Genomic DNA, 21,121 nt, shown 5'->3' on the forward strand with positions numbered 1-21,121 from the left:
TCATGCTTGAGATACAGTGAATGAACTTCCTGTCAACAGATACTACTTCTTGTAGATGCTGAGAGAGGCACTCCCTTAAATACTGTCCAGAGTCAGAATGACAACTTTTGCCAGCAAGATTTGACATCATCTTGAAACACAGCTGTGGAGATCCCCCCCTTTTTTTGAGGCTCATTTTTTCATGATATCACATTATCACATTAACAGATTCTGTTTCAAATACTTATTAATACTTTTCATTCAGATGTAAATAATGCAAACTGCAACATTACTCCAATGCACACTGCCATACCCATTTCCTTTAACAGTGTGCATTTTATTATTAGTTCCATCCTTCTTAATATGAGAAATATTTTATGGTCAGTGTGTGCTTTTCATCTTCACAAATGTATTCTCATACTCACAATAATGAGTACAATGCTCTTGTTTACAGCATAGAGGAGTTCCACAGAGGTAGTTCAGATCACTCTGTTCTCACTTTAATATGAAAATCCTCCCATTCTCCTCATCTTATTGCATACAGTCACTCTCCCTCCCAGATGTACAGTTTTAGTCATGTTATAAATGCAAGGACCAAGGCAAGGACCTTGCCCATGTATTTGTATATATGTCGAGCACCCCCATACAGCCATACACTAACAATGGCAAAGTAATTTTGCACAAGCTGCTTTTGCATCTACAACCAGCTATTGTCCATTTTCATTAGCGCACAAAATTACTGCTCCGCACAGTCACAAGCACAACAATAACCAGATCATTGTAATTTTTTCCAATAACTGCCCTAACATACTGATCTATTAATAACACATGTAAGTTTTCCCTGTATCACCTTCCCTCTCATAAACTCAACAAGACATAAAAAATCAGAAATACTTGAAAATTACATGTGAGAGCAAATGCGTTTAAAATAGCCATGCCTTTCTGAAGTGATAAATCACAGTAAAGACACAGACATACTCTAGTTACAACACATACATGTCTCAGCAGAGAAATGAGGTTTTATAATAATCTACTACTTTCTTCTCCTAAGGTAAGTTTTGACAAGGACTGGTTTCTGCCACACTTGCACACCGTGTTCAGCACTCATATTCAGTAACATTTCTTGTTATGAATGTTTTCATCTAACACAGCCTCCCTTTATTTACGTTCTGAAATACCAACTGCAGTTCATAGAGTCATAGAATGGTTTGGGTTGGAAGGGATCTTTAGGATCATCTAGCTCCAACTACCCCTGCTATAGGTGAGAACACATCCCACTAGACCAAGTTGCCCAAACCCATATCCAGCCTGGCCTTTCACAGAGGTGAAAATGACTGGCGTAGAGTTCCCTGGATCTTTTTTTTTCCTCTTGAAAATGGAGTTACGTTTCCCCTTTTGCAATCAATGGGAACTTCACCAGGCTGCCATGAGCTTAGCAACTTCATCTGCCAGTTCCCTCAGAACCCGTGGATGATTCTTATCAGGTCCCATGGACTTGTGCACCTTCAAGTTTAGATGTTCTCAAACCTGATCTTCACTCACAGCAGGCAAACCTTCCTTCTCCAAGTTTTCCCCTTTGTCTTCTGCAGCTTGGGTGGTATGGCTAGAGCTCTTGCCGGTGAAGACTGATGCAAAGAAGTCACTGGGCACCTCAGCCTTCTCCATATCTCTAGTTGCCTAAGAGTTATGAACTTGACAGAGAAAGACCTCAGCCCAGTCCTTCATAATTTACCTTAAATAGCAGTAGGGCAAGATAGATAGTTTAAGAAATACTTGGGCAAATTTTGAATAACTCAAACAAAAGTCAGGTTGCTACAAATCTTAGCATGTGTTTCTTAAATTTGCAACTGGCTCAAGATGCTACTTCCTCTTTGTCAGCCTCATAAAATCAAGACATAAAAGAGGAAACATCTCTCCAAATCACTTCACACATTTTCACTACACTGCAAAGGTCATATTCCTGCCTTGTTTATATGTCTGTGGCTTTCATTGACTTCAAGGTCCCCTTTTCAAGACAACGGACATCACACTCGCATGAAGAGAGCTTTAAAAAAATATATCAACTTATCATTGCATTTGGACATCAAACATTTAAAATCAGGGAAAGTTTCTACAACTTAAACTTACTTGACATTCCCTGCAGCTCTTAGCTAATACTCGTTGACCTTCTGCTAGCACTTTGCCTCCGTAGATACACTTTGCTGTAATTTGGGAAAAGAAGGTGAGGGATTAAAAATGAGCATTTAAGTAACAAAAGCAGAAGTATAACACTACTCTAAAATCAGTCATCACATTCATATAAATACATTAAAAATATGATACATTTTGTTTTCATCAGAAGTCAGTAAGATACATAATTAATAATAAATTCATTTTAAGAGTAACTCATTTTAAAGAGCAGATTTCCTCAACTGAAGAGGAATAAGAGCATAAGAATAAATAATAGGGCCCAATTCATTAGCATTCGTTAGAAAATATTCTCATTACTGACACTTAGATTAGCTACTATATATGTTACTAGAAGTCTTCATTACTTCTTTCAAGAAAACTGAGATGTTTCATGTACATCAAAAGTCATATAAGCACAGATCTCAATTAAACCTTCAAATTTTTTTTTTTTTTTTGCACGTACAAAGGTGAACTCTTCAACTTACTGAAGCACTGGCAAATGGATTTGATTTAGCAAATGACTCTGTTGCATCAATGAACTAAAGAAATACATTTCAGAAAAATGTTCTGAGTATGCACCTGAAATAAACAGGTTTTTAAGGAAACTGAAAGTTCCTACTAAAAAATTACTGTCTGAAGTTTTGACCCCTCTGCTAAAGGCTAGCAGCTCCAGACACAAACCAAGAGATTAGAATGTGAACTTTCCTCATCCAATGAAAAATCAACTCGCTTAGTTTAGAATTACCACCACTATAAAGAACACAAATTCAAGCAAATCCATGGCAGCCAACAGTTTGGTCAAGGATTACCATAACTACTCATAGTAGTCTTGAAACTGAATGTCTAAGTTTCAGTCCCATAAAGGACAGTAAATACACTAAGCAACTACTCTATTTTTCACAAATCAAGTATCCATCACAAAGGCACTCTACATTACTAACAGTTCAATGCTGAACACTGATCATATGACTTTTCTTGCAGTGTTTCTGCTATCTCTATGCTTGACCAGTAACAGACTGGCCAATTACACTAAAAGGAAAGCAAAAAGATGTACTGTAAGTGGCCAAAGATTTAAACATTTCCTGAGTTGCAGCAAAAGCACTATGAAAGTGGAAGCATTCAAAGCACTCAAAACTCAGAAAATAAATCACAGATCCACTTCTCTCATAAGCACCTACAGGTGTGCACACAATTTTAACAGTTGATGCCAACAGGCAGTTTTCCACAATAGCAATTGTCACAGCCGATTTGATTACAGACACCTTGAAACTAAAGAAATACTATGTCCATCATCATCATCTTTCACACACAAATGTGCTTCTAAGGATCTTCAGTTTAAACTTACATAACTGACATGTTCTTTTAAATAAAAATAATAAAAAAAAATTTTTCAAACAGAACTGTTTTCATTGTCCACTGTGCATATGGAAATCAGATTTTTTCCTTTGGTATCTCAGTTTTCTTGACTTTTTCTAAAAGTACCCCATTTATATGGCTGAGTTGCAATCTCACAAGGAAAAACTTCACATTAGGAAGTTTCATTTGCATTAGTCATTCAAGTAAATATTTTTGGGAACAATGAATTAAAGAACTTCTCCGTTTTCTTCTATTTTTTCTCCTGACATGACTGCTTCTAACATAAAAATGGACACACCTGACAGCAAGTCAAGTTAAACCACAACTGAGAAAAAATGATGAGATTTTCAACGCAATTATAGTCTTTTGTCAGATAGTAATCTAAAGCCAACACAAGATGGCAGGGATCAAAACAGAATCACCTCGTTTTTAAAACCCTTAACATATCAGACACCAAAACTGCTTTGTTAGTTAACCCACAGCTGAGACAGGAAACTTCAATAATCCAGCCATTCAATAATCCCTAGAGACAGCAAATTACAAGTGATGATTCTATCAGAGCAAAATAAGAAAAGCTCAGAGAAATTAACACCTGCAGTGCAGCCCCCTGGAAATCTGCAATTACTGCTACATACCCAAAAGCAACTGACTGTGGCCCTAGTATATCATTCTGTCAAGGAGCTGGCATTTGCAATCAATTTCAATCAACTTCGATACATCTCTTCCCACTGACTGACAAGCTGAGTTCTTGTCAGAATAACAAGTCAAGTTTGTGCCAATCACTGACAAAAGACAAGTTTGATCGTTCATCTTTCCATTACAAATATCAGGAGCACAGTTTTTCATGGGGATATAAGCTGAAACTACAATTTGGTGCCCAGCAATTACTTCATGTCCAATTTTAACTGTTGTACATACATGTGTCAACAAACATATGTCAAAGCATCCGGTACACCACAGGATCATGAAGGAACTTTCTAGACTCTCAGTGTTTCAAATAAAAAAATATTGAGACAAAAAAATTAATTCAGGCAAGATCACCTCTCCACCTGAGTACCCTGTTCATAGGAGTCTTTTGGTGAGCAGAATACTTAGGACAAAATACAACTGAAAGAAATGAGACAGCATGAGTAAACAACTGAACATGAGATAACAGCAAGTGACCTTCACGACATTCGTGCAGACTAATGAATTCAGTGACTAAAGCAAGCCAAAATAAGTCTAGAAGAATGTTCATCTTTTCCTAATAAATCTTAAAATAATTCAACAGCTTTGTCTCATAACTTTTAGAAAAAAATTATGCATGAAGTTTGATGCTCTACAAGAAGAGGCCAAAACATTTGTTTTTTTCTGCTTCAGAAGGCAAGATGGGCAACAGTACTCAGGTAGAATTCCCATATATAAATTGTCTTTGTCCCTTATAGTACCATTAAGGTATCAAATATTGACTATTTCTTCCAAGAATGTTACCTATAGCTTTCATTTCCAAAAGACTAACAAGACTAACCACAAAATTTACTTTTCTTTTCATCAACTTATTCTGAAATGAGCAAAAACAATCATTGTACACAGTGATATTCACTCAGGGTCTGAAATTCTATTATGTTTAATGAAAACCTTCCAAACTGAAATAAAAGAGACAAAAAGATAACACCCAAGTTTATTACTTGTCACTATGAAAAGTTTAGAACAAAGACTTTATCAGCAAGAGCTACAAGCTGAAGCAAAGAATATTTTTTTATTATTGCTTGTTTTTCACAAACAAGCAGAAAAATACTTTTACACTGACAAAACATGGCAAGACAATCTTAAATTTGCCATGTTTGTTCATTTAGAAGAAAATTACTGAGAAAAATCAGATTCACTGCTGTGACTCACCTTACCTGAATTATCAGGAGCTATTAAAGTCATTATAAAATGCACCTGCTTTTAGGGCAAGTTTAGGTGCTTAACAGAGGGTGTAAGAAAAACATTTTTATGATCTACTTACCCTTGCATACTTTACAGCACTGGCTATCCACATGCACTGGGAGAGCATCAGGAGGACAATCAAGAGTGGGACATGACATCCTTCGGCATTCTACAACTCCACTCTAAGAAAACATTTTTAAGACAAAATTCAATCACAGTAATTAGTGAATATTATATACAAAATAGATAACGCGGAAAACCATTATGGTAAATGAAATCACCACTGTGCATTGTACACTCATCTTTCATTAAGAAGTTTAGTCCAATCCAGCTACAGATTTGAATCCAAAGCCATCTGAAGATGAGCCATCCTTGTGTAGGTACTTATTTACTGGTTTTACTCTGCTGTCTCTGAGTAAAACACATGAAGAAGAGAACACAAGCTCATCTCTACAATAACGTAAGCACCACTTTCTGTAAGCTGTGCCAATCATCTCTGAGATTTTTAACAATCAGCTTTCTATTTTCTTGAACAAACAGACTCTCTTCAGATATTTATCAAATAATTTCAACAAGACAAGATTTACATATTAATACTCTTCTGTTCCTTAGTTTTTCATAGTGATAAATGCTGAAAACAAGATTTGCATGTTGTTACCATTCAAGATGCAACTAAGCATCTATGAATACTATTAAGATAACACCTCCATGTAAAAAAACTACTGTGAAAACAATTCAAAAATCAAATAAAAACAATGTCTGCATTCACCCCAAAACCATAAAGTCCTCACAAATGTAATCAAAACAAATAAGACATGATTGTCAAGGGAAATATTTCATTTTTAAAGCTTCTACATAAGATGTGTCAGATTTTCATTTATTTTACTATTTACCTCCCTATTGTTCATTCTGCCACTAGATGCATGCTAAAAACATAACCATTCTTAGAATTCACATTATGTATTCAAAGACTGTTTTCACATTTTGAGTCCTACTTCTTAAAGTCCTTAGAAAGTCTTACTTTGCACGTGCAGTTCCTGCAGTGATCATCTTCAACCCATGAATCTTTGTCTCTATAGATCAATCCATTTACTTGACAAGTCTTCTCACAGTGACAGTCTTCTAATCGACTCAGTCTTGTTTCTGCATAATTTAGCTATAAATGAAATCAACTTGATGAGATTTCTTCAGTCCAAGCATGCGATTTTTAAAAAGCAAATATGAGAAAACATTAAATTTATTTTATCTGAACCAAATTTAATTGCAACATTTGAAACTCTGAACCAAGATGTCAGCAGGTAACAACTAACCCTGCTCATCTGACTTTGATGGAGCTGTGTGTGTGAACTAACATCAGCTTAATGACAGACACAACCGTCTCTTGTACTGTATTGAACCCCACTAAGATCTCCTTAGGCACTACGAAAAGTGCATAAGCCACAATTGATTTTAAATTAAATTTCTGAATTGCTCATCAATTTGTTTACAAATCATAAATTATGATGGCTAGCAGACTTTTTCTAATTACTTCCACCTCTTCATTGTCAGCATCAGCTAGATGAATGCTCTCTGACTCATAGAGAGGCTGTAACTTTATAATAATAAGATTTATAGCATTCTAATACAGAATAGTATTCCTAGACTGATCCATGGACAAGTCCTGCTCCTGGAAAAAATCCTGGATTTGTGGATAGCACTTACCATTCCTTAGTGTTCATATTACCTATTACCTACTACTACTATCTACAGGCTAGCAACTGCTGTATTGACTAATGAGATACAATGCAATAAGGGACATACAATGCAAGTAAGGGCAAAGCACATTCACAGCAGCAGAAAAAGACAAGGCTTTTGGAATTTCCCCCCACCACCATAGGCTTTCCCTTCCTCGGAGGCATTGTCTTAAATTGAGATTAATCCAGGGAGGAACACTCTCACCATGTGCATATCTGGTAGCCAGTGTCATCATCTCTAACCCTTAACACAACTTATAGCGACATTCTCATTAATTAAAAAAATCCAGACTGCATATTTGGAAGTAAACATACGCATTCTTTAGACCCCACAACTGCCACTACTCTAAAAGCCATCCTATTGCCAGCCAGAAGGCAATTTCTCAAGCTCTTGATTTTTTTTTTGCCTTCACATTGGAACCACTGCAAACACTGAGGTTACCTAAATTTGGCAAATGACAAAATGAATGCATACCTTATCCTGTTATTAATCCAGTGCTGTAATTCTGCATTATAGGCTTTATAAAGATGAATGTGCAATGCTGTAGGCTTTTTTTACATGATGGTATATATTTGATATTTGTACATTTTTGTCCTCTAAAATTCCAACAACTTTACGTGAAAATATTCTAATAAGCCTTTTTTCATTTCTGCCAGTAAAAGAGCAAGATATTTGGAGGAAGGAAAAAATAGTAGGCAAGTAGCTGTGGTCTTTTTCTCTGCAGTCCTGGAGAGAGAAAGCTCTGAATAACTGTTCTTTATTTCTTACGTTGTTAATCTGGTGTAATACTGGAATTGATACTTATCTCCCTAAAATGCACATCTGGTGACTTCAAAGCTGCTCTTCACATTTTAGAAACAAAACTATCCACTTACTAAGTTGCTTGTTTTCAACAGAATTTTCTAATTATTCTATTTAGTCATTGTATTTACCTTGTAAAAGCCATATTTAGTTTTGTTTAAAAAGTGTCTGATCTGTCTTGTGCTTCTACTTTATAAGAAGCCTTGTATTTAAAAAAAAAAAACAAATTAAAAATGAACGTTCACATACAAGTTTGTTCTACAATGTTTTTAACTTTTTTTCCTCAGAATATACATTTTTGAAAATAGTATGTAATATCCTTTGTCAGTACTATAAATTACTCCAGAAAGGGAAGAAAACAATAAAAATAAATATTTTCTGCCTTACAGCTTCTTGTATTGTTTATATCATCTTGCTCAGTAAGCTTTTTTTGTTTGTTTAAATCTCATTTACCTCCTGCTCCATGAAAAATCATTTGAAAAACCCTTTCAAATGTTGTCAAATGCACAAAACTAAATTTGTCAAACACTTAAAATCTGGGTCTTCAAATATCTTACATCTCCTAGGATATGAATGGGAATATACTACTGAAGAAGCTTACAGCATACCAGTTTCCACATACTAGCCTAATCCTGAGTTCTTAAAATTCAGGAATGTTTGGCTAGCTGTTATTCACATAGCATACCTTCCATGCTTCTCTTTTGTCCATACAAATAATTGCAAAGACAGATTTCTGTTTGAAGCACATTATTTCCATTGAAATTAATAACAAATGTCTCACAAAACAACCCATCAAATGTGGCCAGGAAAATTTTGTTCACAGAATTATCAATGGTCAAATACATTCATGATACAAACAAAGTAGATGAACTATTCCAGAACTCAAGAGTTTTATTTATTTTTTAAATATCAAATCCAAGCTGCAGTCTATCTGACCTGAGTGAAGGAAGGACTCACTAGAAAGTTTCGCACTGACAGTCTTCAGAATCTCCTTCCAGCCCCAGCAACAAATAAATGAATGAAAAACACACTTTCACATGAGCTCATAATTTACCAAAAATAAATTATAATCCACTCTTAGAGTGGATGCAGGAGATGCCCGCACTGATTTCAGTAGAGTGCTAAAACTGCACTGTTTTACCTATAATTTTTAAAGAGAAGCCAGCAGTATTTCAGCATGTCAGTTGGGAGTGCTGAAATATAGCATGCTCCTTTATACCTGCAGCAAATTAACACATTAGCTCAATTTTTAACACACTGATTTACAGTGCTTCCCTACAAAAAGACAGAAGATTAAATCAATTGAACTTATTTATAGGAAAGATTCAGATAATTCAAATAATGGCAAAATAAACAGGAGCTTTAGAAACTATGTCTTTACAAACATTGTATGAAGAGGATAATCGCAGTAAGCTCGTTTCAGGTCATCATTGTATACTTCTGTTTACTGTCTACATAACAGCTTTCTTTAGATAGTGCTTTGCCTCTGAGCCAGCACAAGACTCATGGGGCCCTAAGATAAAGCTCAAGGGAGAGTTCTCATAGCTCCTCTCCTATCTACTGCATAATTTGCACCGCTACCAAAATTACAGGACCCCACAGTCACTAGATATGATGTTCTCTTCCCACAAAAACCCTGGTCTTCATCTTCATAGTTCTGCATTATATAAACAGCACTTGCACATTCATTGCAAACATTCACTGAGTTATTATACATCTGTAACCAATTACAGACTGAGGGAGTAAGTGAAACCCTAGCTATCACAGATCCTAAAAGCTACAGTTGAACTTGGAACTGCAGGGCCTGCTATTCCAAAACATCACGCTCATTGTCTGCATCTCCTCCTGCAGGGCCAGAAGCCAGGCATCATTGCCCATGCACGTTAGCAGGCCATCCTCCGACCACCTGCCCTGCCAAATGGGATCTCTGCAGGATGCTTTACATCCTTCCAAGTCCTGCTCTTTGGTTGCCAAATGTCCCATACAATATTACTCATACCTGCACTAGTATTACTTGTGGCTACTGACCTCCAAGACTGGAAAGATGGATACAAATCTTAATGCCTCTCTCACACCTGTTTTTAATTTGCATTTGTCTACCAAAATGTTTCTTTTTCTGCTGCATGTATTTTTCTTGAATAATAGTATTTCTGCACACATTGCTACAAAAAAAGAGTCTACACTACTATCATTGAAAAGGAGCTCACAATGAAGGATTATCTCAGCACCATGTTCTGGAAGTACAGACTCTGCAGTACAAATGCTGTATTATTTGCTTTCCCTTGTAAAGTACTAGCAAGCAAAAATGTAATTAACAGCAGTGCAAGCAAGTTACTCAGTACAGTGCATAATTGGAACTTGCTCACGGCACCAGCAGGGCTCAAAATAATTGCCTGTTTCACACTGTAAGCAGTAAACTCAACTAAAAGCTTCACATTTCTATTTGGAGTCAGCTTGTCCAAACCATGTCAACTGGGTAACTGGATTCTCAGTATAACATGCACATTGTCTTTAAAAAGTTCCCTCCTTCCTGTTAGGAAGAAAAGGACACTTAGAAGCAGCAGAGTAACAAGTATCATACATATTAATGTTTTTCTACTAGTAGCACTACTATGCACATCTTAGTTTTGAAATTCCAGTAACAGCACTAAGATTGAAAGTAACTACGGAATGGTTTTTGTTGCACTCAAATCTACAAGTAGTTAACACATAAATGCTGATTCGTATAAGACAATTGCTTCTTAACAAGAACAGACATTTCACTGACATTAACATCAAAAAACGTTCCCAGAATATCCTTCAATATAAGACAGGGGATCATCCACCTCCAAAACGCAGGTTCCTAACCTGGAACTTGACCACAGCCTGAGCTGAACGGCTTTAGGTAAGACAGATATTGGCTGCACAGTGTGGGAGCAGAGCCTAAGGAAAATCCTCAACAACAACAACAAAAAGCCTGCAGCTTCCTATTCATCATTTCCCCAATCCAAAGCAGAAGGGAGAAAAAAACCACACCACCCAACCTGGAGCTGGATTCACTTTTGCACTGTAAAAATCATTGATCAAAGGTGTTGAAATCAGCACAGCCAGCAGATTTATAGGCATTTCCTCATTTCAGCTCCCAAGGAGAAATGATGCCAGTCCTGAAGATTTCACAGGACTCCCCACAGGCAAAAACACACACTCTGACAGAATCACATGGTGAGGAAATTGTTGAGGGATTTCACTCCTTTGTTTCCACATTTATCCCTCAGCATGGAAAAGAAAATAAAGCTAAGGTTTCTTACAGAAATCAAACTCCGGGCATTTTGTCACTGTCTACCAAATGGTGAGCCAGACAATAGAAGCTGTATGAGAATTAAGTGACATCCATGAAACTGTCTCCTTAAGTCCACTGCTAGACAGGGCTACTGGCAGAAAGAGGGGAAAACAGCTCTACCATGAAAACATAAAATAACTGCAAAAGGAACAAAGACTTATATGATGGTCTTAGCCCAAAAAGAAACAGGGAATTGACAAAGATGATTAGGTACCTACTTTTGCAGTCATTTTTGCCAGGAGTTCTTGTAAATCCATGATTCCTTGCACCAGGCTTAAGAAATCACTGCAGGTTGGGCATGCTCAATAAAGGAAGTTTAAAAAGAAAAAGGAAGGGAGAGAAAGACATTATAACCCATAAATAAATAAATTCTGTCACACAGCTAACGTCACATTGCTGCTTATCTGAACATAAAATACAATCTGTTTACAGACATTGTGTCAGCACACGCAAGAATGACAATCCTGAAAATATTTTTTTTTCCAAGATTAAGAAATCATCCACATTAAAAAAGCAGATTTAGAAAATACTTACTGCGATTCAGATTAGGACACTGCGTTATATATCCATTAGGTATAAAGACAACTTTCACATCTTGAATAACACCCTTTGTAAAAGAAGAGATAACTGGTAATAAAGAATACAAACATTCACTTTGACCTTTTTCATAATTCAGTTGTTGATGGTGTACAAAGAAGTGACCAGTTCAGTCTGATAACGTGGAATATAGCTCAAGATGATGGAAAAAAACAGCAACTCTTCCCCCCTAGCTTCTTGTGTAATTTTCATACCGTGCTTTTTTTTAGTTTTATGTTTTGCAATCAAACGTAAGCTGCTTAAATGTCTCAAAATGAGACTGAACAAGAGAAAAAATACATTAAGAACACCCATTACATGAGACACTTGACCCCAAGATAATAAACACCATAGCACTACTCTTTAGTGATTTAGCCGAAGAAGACTGTGAAATCTATCATTATACAAAGAACAGTATAAAGAGCAAGAGGTAAGCATCTATATTTTGACTGCTGGGTCGTGCAGCCTGCTGGCTTTGTATCTCAGCAAACGGTTCACATAATCACACTATCAGTTAGAATTAAATCTGCTCTCTAACCCAGGCAGATGGAGAGATCCCCTGTGTAGGACTAGAGGAAATCAGGACTCCAAGGTCAAGAACAGACTGTGCATGTCACGTGAGGCTCAGAGATCAGACCAAGCAGGGCATGAGAAAGTACCAGAAGACTTTCTCATGCCCTTACCAGCCTGCAAGTTCCCTCTGACTTGCAAAGCAAGTCTCCTGACAAAAGCAGGAGACTCAAAGAGTCACCCTGTATTTCCTGCACGTCTGCCTTGAGGAACCCTAAATCTGTCCAGTAGCTTAAAATGTTGGAGCTGGCATTCACTCAGTGCAAAGCTCTTCCAGGCTTTTTGTTTGTTTGTTTGTTGTTGTTTTTTTTTTTTTACTGTGTAGCCTGCTTACTCCCCAGCAGCCACTAACTTTAATAATGGCACGGTCATTAAGTAGGAGGAGCAAGGGAACACAAGGGACTGTGAGCACTGCAAATTACATTTCCCTGACTGTTCATCAGACAGAGTGACATGCCTGTCTCCTCTCAGACACAAAAGAATTTAATACATTTCCTTTCAAATTAAAGATCACGGCAGTTATTACCTAATTAAATTACTGATTTGTAAGATCACTACAGGTTTTGGTTAAATCGCAGTGAAGCAGTCTTTGCAGACTAGGGGCAGTCACTTGCTCAAAACGCTCATCTCAAACCATAAATAAAATATAGGCCATTGTGCTTGAAGCCTTGCAAATGCAGCAACATTTCACATTTACATATTCGCTTTCTAAAACAGCAGAAGGTAATGAGAAGCACTGTCTTACTGCTTTATGATAAAATATTAACTGAAAATATTAATAGACATAATCAGATCACAATGTCTTTCTTGCAGAAGTGTATACATTTATTAACCTTTTCATCTACGAGAATAATGAAACCATCATAATATTGAGAAGCAATGCTGTCATCAGGTGAAGAAACATCCTGAAAGCCATTTTATGTGCTTTCTGCTAGTAGTTATCAGTAAGAAATCAGAAGCTGAGGTACAAAAATACATTTCAGGGCTTAAGCCTCTCCAGTGAAAGGCTTAATCATGAAAAAATGAGTTTACAGAGTTTCAGTGTACCATAACACAGTTAACAAGACATCATCCAGAGAAAAGCAATGTTTTTTTTTTTTCTCTTCAGTAAGTGCGTAAGGAATTTTCGTTTCATTTATTGCATTACAGCTTCCCTTCTCTACTGTCATTTGGACAGATACGCATTCAAATACAGATAAAGGGGTGTGGGGGTAATCTCATTTGCTAAAATTTTGTCTTCTGGATTCGTTAGTAGCCCCAAGAGCACAAACAGAAGAGAAAACATCAGCTATTTCTGCTTCTTTTCCTGGCTACATGAAAACACATTACTATGGGTTGATGCAAGAACACCAATTTAGCAGGATAGATGCATTCTATATCAAAAAAAAAAAAAACCTTTTGAAACAGAGTCACTGTGACCAAATACAGAAGTGAACCTTTAACTCGAAAGAGCACAGCTTTTGCTAATGTATTTTTTTAATAGAAAGACTTCATTACACACAAATGCTCATTACAGCCATAATTGCTGCAACACTTATGAAGGAACCTGGACTATTCCTCCTTCAGCATTAAGTCTAGGTTGCTTAGAGCTTTCTACAGCTGCAGCCAGATGAATTAGGCATGCACAGCTCCCAGCAGGCAAATTCCTGGTTTAGTTTAGGCAGAGTTTCTCAATACACATTCTGTGGTAAGACATGAGAATTTGGCCTTGATAGAGAGATATCAAGTGTCAAAATCTTCTTTGCTTCTTTGTCTCAAGGAGACATCACAATTTACCTTTGATATTTAAACTTATAACTACAGCCAGATCTCCATGATGCTCTAGTGTGAACATCCTCCATCTGCACAGATTACCAGCAGTGAGACTAAAATCAGGTTTTTGGCACTAAATACCAAGCCCATCCCATGAGGATCTGCAAATATGAAAACCCTATTTATTGCACTTTTCATATCCATATTGTATGGAGGATTTATCTTACATACCGTGAAAAGACCCATACGATGCACAAGCCCTTTATTTCTACATTTTCACTTCCTCCATTGCTTTTCACCCTCTTTAAAACCTACTTCTGCCTCAAAAATTGTGCCTCACAGCTGTAAAATGCATTGGCTAAAGTTGGTAATAGACTCTGCACAGATGTCTCAGCAGCTGCTCTCTAAGCCCCATGCCTAGGCAGTGCTACAGCAATCCCACTAGACAATCACCAAATCAGCATTACCCTCCTCTGCACAGTGAAGAGGAACTCCATCTCAGGCACCTGAACGGCTGACTTCACCTTAGTCTTTACAACTATGGGACCAAAATGACTACAGAGGCCTGCATATATGTATGATGATGTACAGTTAAAACACCAAGCACCTGCTGTACCCCAGAAACAACAGTGGGATTGTAAGATGAAAGCCTTCTAGAGCAGATCTGAAAATTACAGTCTTTCAACAAGGACCATTTAGACAACAATGCATTAATAAGCTCATTTCTGCAGTAGTATTTGGAGGGAAACTTAAGGGGAAGGGTCCTCCTCAGTGAGGAAATGAATTTTTGCAAGTAATTCTGACAACGATAGCCATCAATTCCATCCTAGAATAAAGGTCTTCTGCATGCCTGGTATCACCATCTTTCTTTTCTTTTGTTTCCCAATCTCATTATATGAGCATTCTTTAGCACAAAAACAAATCTTGCTTTTGGGCCACACAAAGAAACCCGAAGAGTCTACACATGTTTTTCAAAGGAAGTAATTTGTGAGATTCCCTTCAAACCAAACAGATCTAGCTGTATTAAATTTGGTCTGCATTAGCTCCCACTGGTGATACGCTACAACTACTCAGCCTTGGGTGAATTCTTAATGTTTGGCTATAACAGGCAAACTACATAGTGAGAGATCCTAGTCGGAGGCTGACACCTCCCCTCCCTTGATTATGCCATACAGCACTTGATTCCCCAGCAAGCTTACTTGTGGAATAATCACTGAGAGTAAGAATTGGGAACAAAACATAAGGAAAATGGCAGCCACTGACCAGCTGCTGTGCCTTAGAAATATTTATTAGAAGACCATATCCTTCCCCTTGCTCTTCTGATATACTGAAGAATCACCAGTTGAAATTAGCATGAGAACACGGCCCAGAATGTGTTCAAATGCTATTCACTTATAGAGTGAAAGAAGGAACAATTAATTAACTAGTTATTATTAAAATAAGAATATTTTTGCAACAGCATAGATGATGCTTAGAACAGTATCCAGTGCTTTTCCATACAAACATATATTATCATGGCTCCAACACAAACACAAAATACACTAATCCTTCTTTAATGCTCTTATTTCCCTGAAGATCACTGTTTATACTAGGGAAAGCAGATTTATTTATTTATATGCTAAAACAGTGAAACAAATTAACCTGAAAAAGAACAGGAGGTCCTGCTGACCATGTAAATACACAGAAAGGGATGCGTGCTCTTTACAAGCTGGCAAAATCCCAAGTTTTTGGTATAGGTAACATACCAAAGTAAGATTTCTGACACTATGAAGCAGGATTAAAAAATATAACCAATTCTATTTCTGCTCTGAAGAAAGTTAGAGAAATATTTAAGCACGCATGAAGCAAAGGCACCTGTTGAGTTTCATTACGATCAATAAAAATGGCCAGCTTATGAGCATATCATTAGCTACCCTGCTGTTTCCAAAGTGTTAATATACGTTGAAATATTAATTTACAATTACATAATATATCAGAGTTCTGAGGCATCGAATGTCTGCATAAAATGAGAATTTAAGATGAGCAAATCCAAAATGACTTTTTTTTTCCTACATAGCTATAAACATATGTTTACCATCTGTGGAATTACGGGAAGCAGCTGAGGTAAAAAAAACAACAGCTGTAAAATAAAATAATACTATCAATTTCACTTTACAGTGACAGCTCAGCTGCTCAAAGATGGAATGAACTCCAGGTTCAGAGCAACTCTTTGACTGTAATTTAACTTAAAAGAAAAGTTGGCTTTTATCTCTGTTTCACGATTAAAATTATTTGCTACAACAATCCTACCCTAAATAATTTTAGCATAAAAATAAATTTCCTAGCGTCTCAAAAGGTAGAGACTTTGAGGCAAGGTCCTCAAAAATGCAGCAACTTGTAGAATTATCTTATGAATTGACTGCTTCAAAGTGAACTGAGTGGGCAGTAAATCACCTTGGCAACAAATCCATGCCAATATCAAGGATATACAGATTGGCCTATCAATACACTATATAGGCTCTTTTACTGATAGTCCATGGCTTGTTAACCAAAACCTGAAGAAATACTGTCAGCTTCTCTGTAGATTGCTTTTGGAGTGAAAGTATTAATATTAAGGTGGAGGAGGTTTTTTTTGTTGGTTGGTTCTGCAACTGAAAATCAATCAAAATCATACAGGATCATCAAGAGCCAAAACAAAAAAAAAAAAAAAAAAAGAATAAAATAAAATATATAGGAGAGAACTTTTCAAGCCTTTGGTCATTTATCTTTCCTTCACAAATTTTTATCTCACACGAACATACTGGCATATTCAATGACAGTATCTTGGGAAGACTTATAAATGGTAAGACCATCCTGCCAGCTAGTCAGCCTTTCAAGTAGCCTGGGCTATTTGGAAGCAATAGAAGCTCCTAAAGGACAAAGAAGCTTATGAACAAAACCCAGTCACCCATTACCCACTCTGCTGAGACATGTGATGTGTTTATCTGAGAAAAATACAAAGAAATGAAGTTATTCCAGAAATAGAAAATCTACTGTTTTGCAGCAAGGCACACACATTGCATGCAACAATGAGTGTCTGCCAAAGACAGCAGGAACATGGCCTAGAAGACCTCCTCTAATCTGGAACTCAATGCTGGAAAAGGCAAAGAAAAAAGAGACACCCTCAGGCAACTAGGATCATGTGAGGATACTCTGCTAATAAAGTCAAGGAGAGAGAAGTCTCCAAAAGCAATTAAGATCACTACTGACTGGACAGGAGACTACAGCTCAGCTTTTGCTTTGGGAAATTTTGAAGATTAAAGCCATCATTTCTAATGCTGTCAACACAGTCTCTTTACGAACACGGGAGTGGCAAGGCAGGGCACAGTGAAGTAAGTGGGTGAAGTAAGGAAACCAAACCAAAACACCAAATACTTGACATTTCAGCCAGTAGCTACAGTATTCTACCTTGCACAAACAGATTCTTCTGTGTTGGACCTGCCCCACATCCCAGGCCCATTCAGGTTTCAACTGAAATTCATACAAATCACATGTCAGGAGCGTAAGATAACTAATCAAAAATATTTTGTTGCCTACCTAGTTTCCTTCTTCATGTACTATTTCATACCTGCTTACCTTAAAGAAACCATGCTTCCTGTTCCTCTGTCCAAGCCATAAATTACTTTCAGGTATCAGATTTGTTTCTGGGGGATCAATGATGCGTTCATAAATCCTGCAGAGAGAAAGCATTACCATTACTTAAATACTATTTTTCTTCTTAAAAATTCCTGCTCAAATTCAGTCAGCACAAAAATACAAAGCAGAACAAAAACAAAGCCCTCCATTAAACACAATGTTTATTACTGACAGTTTTGCAGTTACATAATAATCTTAAAAGCAATAATAGAAAGAACTATGAAAACCACTAGCACATGGAGACTCAAGAAAATCGCAGTTTCCCTTGTGCAACTGTGCAGGTTGCTAAGCTGAAGAAGCACAATGCCAGTACCCACACTGCTAGGGAAAACAAAATAGGAAACCATCCTTTCCTTAGTAGTCTACTTCAAACCCAGCTACCAGTCCTGAGGAAAAAGAGCAGACATAAATAAGATCCAATCAGAGAAATACCATCTCAGTACTTTCACACTATCTCGAATTTTGAATGAACTTTGCAAAGGCCATTTGTTCCACCTCATACTCCCATAGCCTTTTAGGCTTTACACCTATTTTATCCATCCTTGTGCCTGGACCTTTCAGTTTATCCACTTCTCCAGATTAGAGCTGCTCCAGAACTCATTTGGCTTGCATACATATTCTCCACGTATTCTGCCAATATTACACAGCCAGTTTGCTCACACCAATGGGACAGATCTGATAAAGAATAGAAAACTTTTTCCATTTGTTCAAGCTTTATAGACTGCAAAAACTTGCACATGAATGCAATAATCTCTGTCTCAAATTTCTAAAATCAAATCATGGTAAGTTGCTGTAATAATGCATTTTGAAGTTCAAGAACATGTAGAGTTTTAAAAAGACTCTATTTTTTTTTTTTTTTTGATTGCTTATTTTTTGAAAATCAGTAAAGAAGTTTACTTCAGACCTTCTTCAGTAAGTCAGACCACTACAATGATGATATCATTATACTGGATTATGAAAAATTCAAGACAAAAGATGTTACTTACTCTAGATTCTCACGTCACCATGTTCCACAGGTGCTAGCCACAAACTTATTGCTTCATAACAAAACCAGCACATTTAATAAGGATTACTGAAAGATGACATGTATTTCTACTACTGTCCAGCTCAAAAGGGTGCGTGCTGCTCTGTAATCATACCAATGACAGCCAGTAGAAAAACTCCAAATATGTCAAATTTGAAGGAGTGATTTGTATTTTTTCTTTAAAACTACAGCTTTAGACTGAATGTAAAAAATGAACACCAAGAAAAAAATTCAAGGCATTCAACACAATCCATCACAGTAATTTTCCCATTTAGAGTCCAAGCATTTCTAGCTCAGGCTCACCTAGAAAAATCATTAATTCCTGTGTTGTGTATTGCCATGCTGTTGGAAAATTTATACATTTGGAGGGACCTAAAATGACCTTCAAGTATGAAAGAACTTTAAGAAAGCTCTACAAAGTACAAAGAGTCATATGTGCTACCTCAGTTTGCTAATCCTGAAAAGAAAATGACTTATTAGAAAGAACCACTACCACTGCTAAGAACAAAATAGTTACATGAAAATTAAGTTTGTTAGTACATTAGTCAGATGATGCATTCTAATAGTCAACATTTCGTTATTATAATTACAATCAATTCTAGTTCATCACATTCCATCAACATGATATATTCAAAGCTCCAGAAAATTTATGCCTCTACTAGTTAATTACTTGTTACTATCTCTAAAAAATTGCTATGCTGAGTTGTTTTGTTGTTTGAACAGGTAAAACAAGATGGTATTCTTTTAAATAACACTTCAAGAATTACAGGAATTTGACATGCACTATCTTTATCAATATTTTAAAATGTAAGCAGAACTCTTCCGCCATGCCTCCTGTAAAATTAAATATCTACTCAAATGCAAAACTGTTGTAAAATACTGAACAGGGAACAAAGAATTGAGGTTCTCAAGAAAGCCAGTCACTGAATTACACTACTATGATGGAAATTTCTCTTAAGTATAACATCTCCTCTTAATTGGTGAATATTCAAGAATATTTTATTGTCATTTACTCAGACTAGTTATAGGTTACAGTGTAACTATGTTAAAGAATAGAATCATAGAAATTGGAAAAGACCTCCAAGATCAGCTAATCCAACTGTCCACCCACCACCAATATTGTCCATTTACACCATGCCCCTAAGTACCACATCTACCCTTTCTCTATCCACCTCCAGGGACAGTGAGTAAACCACCTTCTCTGGGCAGCCTGCTCCAGTTCCTAACCATTCTAAGAAGAAATTCTTCCTAATATCCAATCTGAACCTTCCCTGACATAACTTAAGGCCATCATGCCATACCTTCCAGCTGTTATATGGGAGGAGAAGCCAATCCCCACCTTGCCACATCCCCGTATCAGGCAGTTGTAGGGAGGGAAAAGGTCTCCCCTGAGCTTCCTCTTCTTCAGACTAAACCCAGTTGCTCCCCATAAGGCTTGTGCACCAGACCCTTCACAGCTTTGTTACCCTTCTCTGGGCACGTTCCAGGGCCTCATTGCATTTCTTGTAGCAAGGAGCTCAAAAGAACTCAAGGTGTGGCCTCACCAGAGCCAAGTACAGGGGGTGGCTTGCTAGCTGCACTATTGCTGATGCAAGCCAGGATGCCATTGGCCTTCTTGGCTACCTGGGCACACTGCTGGCTCATGTTTAGCCAAGCATCAATCAACACCCCCCCAGGTCCTTTTCCTCCATGCAGCTTTCCACCCATTCTGCCCCAAGCAATGCATGGGATTGATGTGACCAAAGTGCAGGACCCTATATCTGTCTGTTACACTGTATAAAAAATTACTCATCTCCATGGATATGCCCACTAAGTAAATTGGGAATCAAAAGAAGGCATAAGAAGTAGGTTGGTACTTTCTTTCCTAGGTGAAAACATATCCTGGCTCACACTATTTGGTTCATGAGCAAAGTGAACATACTTTACTATTGCTTGCTGTTAAACATCAGCAAGCATGCAGACAGCCTAATGCTACCACTGTAATACTCTTCATACTCTTGGCAAATGAAAAGGTCAAGAACTACACATGAATTTATAAGAATAGCAAAAAAATCTGTAGCAGGCTATGGAAAGAAAAAACAACCACCCACACATTTGCAGAGAACAGTGTTTCACCCAGACATTTAGATTACCCATGTGCATACACCTCTTACAAGCCTATGAATAGCTACTGATTATTCAGTTTATTTTCTACACTGAGAAAAGCCTGTAGAGCATAAACATTTTGTAACCCATCTCAAAGTGTAATGACAAAAGTTACTACCTAGAGGTGAAAT

At 37.0% G+C, this 21,121-nt stretch overlaps 1 protein-coding gene across 4 annotated transcripts in view; it reads right to left on the minus strand.

Annotated features, from left to right (window-relative positions):
* NELL1 (neural EGFL like 1) overlaps positions 1 to 21,121 on the minus strand; it is a 283,549-nt gene that overhangs the window by 211,358 nt on the left and 51,070 nt on the right. For all 4 annotated transcript variants that reach the window (XM_090140192.1, XM_090140191.1, XM_031607324.2 and 1 more), the window contains exons 5-10: positions 17,762 to 17,858; positions 11,804 to 11,876; positions 11,488 to 11,570; positions 6,437 to 6,571; positions 5,495 to 5,597; positions 2,107 to 2,180 (exon numbers count right to left, since the gene is read on the minus strand). In XM_090140192.1, coding sequence (XP_089996318.1) covers positions 2,107 to 2,180; positions 5,495 to 5,597; positions 6,437 to 6,571; positions 11,488 to 11,570; positions 11,804 to 11,876; positions 17,762 to 17,858 — 565 coding nt within the window. The remainder of the gene's footprint in view (positions 1 to 2,106; positions 2,181 to 5,494; positions 5,598 to 6,436; positions 6,572 to 11,487; positions 11,571 to 11,803; positions 11,877 to 17,761; positions 17,859 to 21,121) is intronic.

The sequence above is a fragment of the Phasianus colchicus genome, chromosome 5, assembly GCF_987193195.1.
Source record: "Phasianus colchicus chromosome 5, bPhaCol1.hap1.1, whole genome shotgun sequence".
Classification (NCBI taxonomy): domain Eukaryota; kingdom Metazoa; phylum Chordata; class Aves; order Galliformes; family Phasianidae; genus Phasianus; species Phasianus colchicus.